This window comes from Anoplopoma fimbria, chromosome 20, assembly GCF_027596085.1.
Source record: "Anoplopoma fimbria isolate UVic2021 breed Golden Eagle Sablefish chromosome 20, Afim_UVic_2022, whole genome shotgun sequence".
Lineage (NCBI taxonomy): Eukaryota > Metazoa > Chordata > Actinopteri > Perciformes > Anoplopomatidae > Anoplopoma > Anoplopoma fimbria.
Window position 1 is genome coordinate 21,131,409 of NC_072468.1, and position 7,917 is coordinate 21,139,325.

At 45.1% G+C, this 7,917-nt stretch overlaps 1 protein-coding gene across 1 annotated transcript in view; it reads right to left on the reverse strand.

The window, feature by feature from the left end:
* The window catches only part of LOC129109628 (mannosyl-oligosaccharide 1,2-alpha-mannosidase IA), a 173,071-nt gene extending 165,270 nt beyond the window's left edge, over window positions 1-7,801 (reverse strand). Inside the window, 2 exon segments of the mRNA XM_054621734.1 lie at window positions 6,901-7,103; window positions 7,106-7,801. Of these exon segments, the coding sequence (XP_054477709.1) occupies window positions 6,901-7,103; window positions 7,106-7,469 (567 nt within the window). The 5' untranslated portion in view covers window positions 7,470-7,801.
* Window positions 7,802-7,917: the final 116 nt, after the last annotated feature.

The following is a 7,917-nucleotide window of genomic DNA, read 5'->3' on the forward strand; positions in this document are numbered from 1 at the left end:
AACAGAGAGGTTAACCCTCGAGCTAGTGGCCCCATCACGAAGGGAATGCTGGGAGAGAACTGCAGCGAATGCAAAAAAAGGATGTTAACTAACATGCCCTCCCTTTTTTTTAAACTCACATCCTTCCTTTTCCTTTTTTCCGTCTCACCCGATCACCCACTTCCTGCAGTGATTGCTTAATCAGCTATTATCACCTGCTGGAAAATAAACTTCTCTGCTAGGCCTCTGAGGTTTTTACTTGACATCTCCCCCTGCCTTACTGTTATTCTGGGAAAGACAAGACTTCCTGGATGCAGCTGTGTTGACCTTCAGGGTCATGTGTGCTTCATTGTTTGTAATTGTTATGTAATGCCTAAAGGGGACAGAACATAAGGGGATAAGGGAAAGCAATCAATATCGTAGGTGACAGTAGGCCAGATTTGTATTGGTCAAGACCGGGTCGGCATGTAGTCGCTCAAGTGTTGAAGCAGGATGTCTGACAGAAGCAATGCAGCAATCCTCAAGCTTCTGCTTTAAACAGAAAGCATCAAATTAAAGCTACGTTTGTAATCTTCTTCAAAAATCTGGAATGGACTGGCTGTCGCAGGACTCCAGTAAAGGGCTAGCTGCCTGTTTACCTACTGACCTGTGCACCAATTTGGCAACTTTCTCGATAAATTTTAGCTAATTTTGGAGCTAGTGCTGCTAGCTACTGTACTTGTAGCTACTCGATTTAAAAGGAGTTGGCAGAACAGAGCTGGGGTGGTTTTTTTTTATGGATATTTTGTTTAATCTAGCACAGACTTTCTAAAATTCTCAAGATTATCATAGCTTTTAGCTTCTTATAATATAATAACGTCTAATTTATTTCAAAAGTAGTGACAAATAAGAAAATATTCAATGACATACACATGAGGCTACATGACAGGTGCTAATCATGATATATTCTATGCTAGCACAGAATATATCCATGTTACTTACACTAATAGCGTAATCATAGCTATAATCATTTCTCAGAATTGTATGCTTAAATTAATGTTTCAGCGGATCACCATGAACATAATAATAGTTCTAATGTGCCATAATAACATATGTGGGTTTGATAAAGGCCGTGGTCTTTAACATAAACTTGCAATTACTGTGGTTTAGTGTGCTAGTCGTCATTTTGCAGTACTCTGTTTTGATAGCTGCAGAAACTAATGAGCAACCTTTTTCTTTATAACATAGTAGGTTAATGGCAGGTATGCTAAACAAACTATCTGTAAATAATCAATGTTTTTTTTAAAAGACATGTGCTTTGCAGGCAGCACAGAAGCTTCTGAGCATCCTTTAAGTTATTGTCACATTTTTTATTCTCTGAGGGTTTGAAAACGTATCTCCAGGCTGTGAAGCCAGAACAGGTTACTCTGTCAACTTTCATCCACCCACGATGGGTGCAGGTATACTTGCAGCACCTCGTACATTATGTAATGCTGCTCTTTTTTCAAGTCCCACTAAGTAGTCTTCTCACATGCACCGTCAGCGTTGCATGCGATGACTCTTAGCTCATTTAAATATGTTCTGCACGGATATATCCTCAGGTTTACTTTCTAATACAAATCAATGTGTGTAGGTGGCTTCACTGCAGTGTTGTGTATAGTAGCAAGAATATGATATCGCTACGGTTCGTTTAAAAGTGACAAGAAACGTCTGTTGGTCTTTTAAGAGGGTAACCCAATAAGTTTCCATGAGTTAAATGTGAAAGAGAGAAAGTAGCAGGTAATAAGCAAACATGTGGAGGATAAATCGAGAGCTGCTATCATAGTAAAAGTACAACACCAGGTGGTACGCTCATCCCTGCCTTCCTGTCATTGTTGTTAGCCGCTCCTAATGTTAACAACCTGGGAAGAACCCATTGCAATAACTGTAAGTAGCCCACTGAATGTCTACAATGTAAATGTAAAAAAAAACACGTCTTGGAAAACATCAAGACTCAAGTTCTTCTAGTGTGGCAGTAAAAGGCCTGCATTGATGCCTGGCAGCATTGACAGGTTGATAATATCCGTCTCAGATATTGATATACTGTGCATTGACTTGCACAATATATCAATATCCAGAGGACACAGCGGCTCACTCCCCCTGCATAAACAGACCAAAAGACAACGATGGGCTAGCACTCCAAACACCAGCCGCTGACATTTGCACGGCGTCCACAGAGGAAAGGAAAAGCACAAACGGTCCCGCTCAGTGGGAGAGAGAGAGAGAGAGTGTGTGAGCCTTTTTTTCTTAAGACTTTGTTCATCTTCCGCTTCTTCCGCTTCTTTTTTCTCCCTCGCTCCGCAGGCGGCCATCTTTTTCCTTTTTGCTCCGACTGAAGGTTGTTTGGCACACCTGGCTCGTAGCTGGAGACAGCAGGGGGGAACGAGGGGTGGCGGGAGGTCAGCGCCGGGCAGGAGGCGCCGGCTTAACGGCAGCACTTTATTCAGACGGACACCCGGCTCACCGGTCATTACTGCTGTAAGGGGATTTCAGGGTCCGGCTACAGGCTCATCTGTTTCTGCAGCTTTGTGCTAGGTTTGTGTGTTAGTGTGTGTGAGTGTGTTTGTGTAATGCGACAATTCAGTTATACGAAGGCCAAATTATCTGATATTTTCCGCAGTTAATAATACTCATTGCACACTGTTAAAGGAATACTTTATACTCTGTCTTGGATACTCTTAAACAAACATTTCTCCCTTTTTGCAGGAGTTGACTGATGTAAAATTCCTATAGTTGCATGTGTCTCAAGAGCAAATACAAGAACATTTAAAACCTGTTACTTAACTATTTTAAGCATTTTTTGCATTTTGCGCTTCTAAAAACATCTGTTTTTTATTTTTCTATCCATTTCTCCTTGTTACTTCTATTATTCTGGATTAAACACACGCGAGCACATCCATCTGACCATTAAGTAGAATCGCTTTAAATAGCGAACAGATGTACCTCATTTGATTGCTGTTAGTCTACACAGCGATGCAGGTGGGTTTCAGTACTGGATGGATAAGCACAGTGACAAGCCTTCCAACAGAAACTGTCCAACTCCAAATTCATTCCCAAGCACCTGATCGTCTAGATAAGCCATCAAGTGCACACAAACACACATACAAACAGACACACACGCAGTTAGCAGACACACCCCACAGAAACAAAGAAGCCCTTAAAGGCTTTTTATTGCTCCACTGGAGGAGGCTCTGCCACAAGAGGTTGCAGTGTGTCTGTCCTCTCACTGCTGTACTCTTAGCTGTCAGCTTTATCCCCTACCAGACCTACCATCTCCCCATGTAGGGCCGAGTATTAGTACTCCAAAATAACACAGTACAGCGTAGTAGCGAAACTCCTGCAGTCAAACGATATCTGTATTCAATGCTGTTTGTACCCAGATCTAGAAAATATTTGAGTGGTTTTGCTCACAGTAAATCATTGCAAATGTCTGTGGTGTGATGGTAACGGAGGGCGTCGTATTTGACGGAGATGACAGTTCGGCGGGCCAGGATGCCGTCAAAACGTTGGAAGTATGGCTTTATTACACACCCGTGGCGCCAAATGAAGTACTCTATTGGTAACTGTATCACTTTAAGTGTACTGGTGTGTATTGGTACTGTTATCGTTATTTCTTGAACTATAGTATACCTAACCTATCCCCATCTAGATGCATCACGGAGGCCACAATATTCAATTTATACCAATCCCCTCAAGGAAAGGCCTTCATTTCATTGCACTGGGATGTCTCTGTTAAAAATACAACGTTCAAGGGTAAAGAACATATCTCATGCTTTATAGAAACCCTCCTTTGTTGCAGACTTTTCTTTTGATGTATGCGATGTTTTGGAGACCAATAGAGGAGAGAGATATGGAGGTTGCCGTCTGGGATTGGTACAGTGTAAATGGTAAAATGGTAGCAGGACTCACGTTTATGTGGCACCTTTCTAGTCTTTTGGGCCACTCAAAGAGCTTCACACTTCATGTCAACATTCACCTATTCATACACATATTCATACACTGATAGCAGAGGCTGCCATACAAGTTGACACCTTCACATCCAGATCCAAACCAATGCAAATGCTCACTCACACACAGCCTACAGGAGCAATTTGGGGTTCAGTATCTTCTGTCCCAAGGACACGTACAAATGATAACTAAAGGGGCCGGGGATCGAAACGCAGGTTTTCTGATTAGAGGACAACCCGCTCTACTTCTGAGCCACAGGCACCCTTAGAGCTCCCTTTATTTGTTTGTATGTGGTATTTCTGTGCTCTGCATCAGGTGTTTTTATTACTGCGCTCCAAGTTGTAACCTGAGTGAATGTAAAAGGACATCAAAAGGACGTGTTTTTGTGTTGCTGTCCCGGCTATCCAGCCTCTTATGCTGGAAACCAATGAGGCAGCAACACAGCCACGCGGGGCGACTCTTTGAGCCGTGACATCACAGAATTACAAATAGGAAGTAGTTTGAGAAGTTCTCTTATCTTCCTCCCGCTGAGGACTTTTGGAGGAGAGTTAACTACCTACCAGCGGAGAGGTAAACAGCACCTTGGCGATTTTTGGCAGTGTCTCCTGGAATCCCGTGGAGGCCCAGCTAGTGGTGGGCTACCTTCAAATATTTGCCTGGTGTGATCACCAGACTCTGTCCCTTGTTTCACCCTCACTTGGCAGTGGGTGCACACACAGAGGAAGAAAGAAGGTGGGGAGTCTGCTTTCTGGTTGTTGGCAGTTGAGAAAAAAAAACGATGCTCATTCACAGTTTGGGCATTGAGGCACTCAGTGGGCTGGACCAGAACCCTTTTCCGTTGGCTTTGGATGGGGGATACCCTCTCCCTGCACTCCCTTACATGGAAAAAAAACAATGCCTTTTCAGATCTGCTCTGTCTCTACATCACAACACAAGCTGAGAGTGACAACTAGAAATTCAATTTGATATTGTATTTCATGCTTCACAGAAACACACATCAAAGCAGCTGAGAAAAAAAACATCAAAACATGTTAGTTTCATTGTTTCAGTTAGTCCCTGGTTTTACATCTGTAAACCTGGACAAAGCACAGGCTGACGCTGTGTGTCAGCCTGTGCCGGCAGCACGAATGTGAGCCTCCGGGAAAAGAGAGGAGCCGCCTGGAACGCTGCCAGCAGGCTGGAGACAGTGGAAACTGAAGCATGCACAATAGCAAAACCACAAAAATGCACTATAAGCTATGAACACGCAACGCAAATGAGCAAGGCCTGTCTGCTAATTAACGCCTTAATAAAAAAGGCCTTCACGCGAGGAAAACACATTTACAATTCCGCGTCGGTGACTGGGAGAGGAGGGCGTGGCGTAAAAAAACCCAACAACTCTTCCTCAGATGACCGTGACCCCTCCCCCCCCAAGGGCGAGAACTTTGCCGAGCTCAGCTGAACAGACCGTGCGAGCAAAGTCACACTGACATTTTACTGGAGAGAGAGAGAGAGAGAGAGAGAGAGCATCAGAAGAGAATGAGTCAGTGAGAGCTCAGTGCACGAGGGCAAACAAACCCCTCTGAGTCCCCGTACGCCTCAGTTATCACGAACCGCGTCACCTCTGGGTATGAAAGGCATGTGAGAGAGAGGGTGACAAGCGGGCAGGAAGGTGAGAGTGACAACGGGACTTATCCGTGTCACATGCCAAGGCTGAAACCCATCCGCACACTCTGGCCCATGGCTTCCACTGCTGCACTCCTCCTTCCATCCCTCCTTCCTCCCTTCCTTCCCCATCACTTGCCTTGAGTGGGTACAGATGTGCGATCCACAGACGCTGCCACTCTGGAGCCCTTATTGGACCCAACGAAAAAAAGGCTGGCACGCGGCTTGAAGAGCTCCCGGCCAAAACGTCACATCATTTGCAGGCGATTGTGTGGAGGGTGATGGGAGGTGGGACGGCGATTTATCACTCGGAATGACCTGATGGAAGGCAATTTAACGGCTCCTTCCAAAAAAGAAATACGGCTGTCTGATCATTCATAAGAGTTCTTGCTCAAGGGCCAAATGATCGTAATGAGTTTTGATAAGATTATTTAACGAATATGATGATGTTATAAGAAGAAAAACATGTAGTTTAGGAAAGTGCAGTATATATTTCGCAATGCCACAGTTCCCCCATGGACGGATTGTTAAATGTTATCCCACGTTGTCTCTTCTGAACACACCTTTTCCTTTTCTATTATGATTTTAGGCTTCATGAAATCCTAACTACAAACAGCAGAGACATCGCTCAACTCATCTTTAGCTCCCCTGTCACTGTTCTCCGTCTTCATCAAAAATGAGGAAGATTTTATCCACGGAAAGGCAAAGAGGCTGGGTAATGATCGAGAGGGATTTATTTTATCTGTTTGACAGGAGCTTGGCAAACAACTGTCGCACAGCTTCCAACGTGGGGGGAGATCGTCTGTATTGTCAGACAAATACAGACAAATCAAATTCCAACAACGGAAATATAATTACTTCTTTCAACTGTGCATGCCTGTTGTTGTTGTTGTTGTTGTTGTTGTTTTTTTATATCTGAATAAGGCAGACTGCCATTTATCTGTCATGTTTTGACAGCGTGAACATGCTCCCATCCTAAAGGACTGATCTCTGAGAAGCCACAGGAACATAAATACAAATACTGCTTATTTGACTATTTGGTTGAGGGGGTAAGTTGAGTGATGTCACGTGACTGACTGAGATGATTAGATCAATGTGACAAACAGAGACAAAACCTCCAAGATGACTTCTCATGTTGCTCTTCACCATTCATGACCTCCTATAATATGCCCAGATCAATATCATTACATTTCCATAAAACCCTCTTGGGGCTACAAGCATGTCAGCTGTCCACCTCCTGCAGAAACATCTCAGCCATGATCCACCTGCAAGGGTCACTGTCACATCCCCCCCCCTCTCCCCTTTACTTACCTCTTTGACTTTCTCCCTGCGCTCGTTGGTCTGGGGGTCACTGGTCCTGCCGTTGTCCGCTCCCAGCGGGGGTTTGAGCAGACACCCTTTGAACTTAATGTAACTGAAAGTATCCGAGGTGGCACCCTGGTCCGAGGAGGTTTTGGCTTTCACCGAGGCGGACTCCGTCCTCATCCGGGGCAGGGTGAAGTCCTCCTGCGCTCTCCCCCGGCGAGCCGCGCCTCGGTGGCCTCATGAGAGACGGGCGGCTTGCGGCTCAGGCTCCTCAGCCTGGTGCTGGTCTCCCCTTTGGCGGAGGTCATGCCCCGCGGGTGTCCCTCCTGCTCCTTGGGTCTCTTCAGGTGCTCCCTGGCATCGTTCTCGGAGCCGGAGCCGGAGCCCACAGTGACCGGCTGGGTCTCCGTCTTGGATAGAAAGATGCGTTTTAGGCGCACGGAGTCGGGCAGAAAGAAAAGGGCCCCGAAGCACAGCGTTACCAACCCGGAGAGGAAGAGCAGAAAGACGAATTTCTGGGACAGGCGCAGACCCATGCCCGATGCAGACACACCGGGCAACTTTCGGAAAACCATTGAAACTTTTTCTTCAGACGCTCCTCACGGTGCTCGTCCTCCCGACCCGGCGCAGTGTGTGTGGACAGTGTCTGCTGGGTCTCTCCTCCTCTGTGGCGTTGAGTAAAGAAAAGAAAAAACTAGATATGCGTGATTTTTTTTTTTTTCTCTTTAAACACACCCCCGTGACACTAACAGAGCAGCTCAAACAGCCTGCCTCTTATCTCACTATCGATTGTGTCTGCGTAAAGGAAAGGTTAGGCCTGCCTACACCAACTATGTACTAAAACCACCTGACAACACACAACCGGAGAGCTTTTTCTTTTTTTTTTTATTATCCAGCCTGCATAACGCGATCAGCATCAATAGTCTGCAGGATTTGTAAAAAAAAAAAAAAAAAAAAAAAAAAAAAAAAAAAAAAAAAAAAAACGGCACCGGCGTTTTTGGGTATTTTTTTGCAGACGCAAAG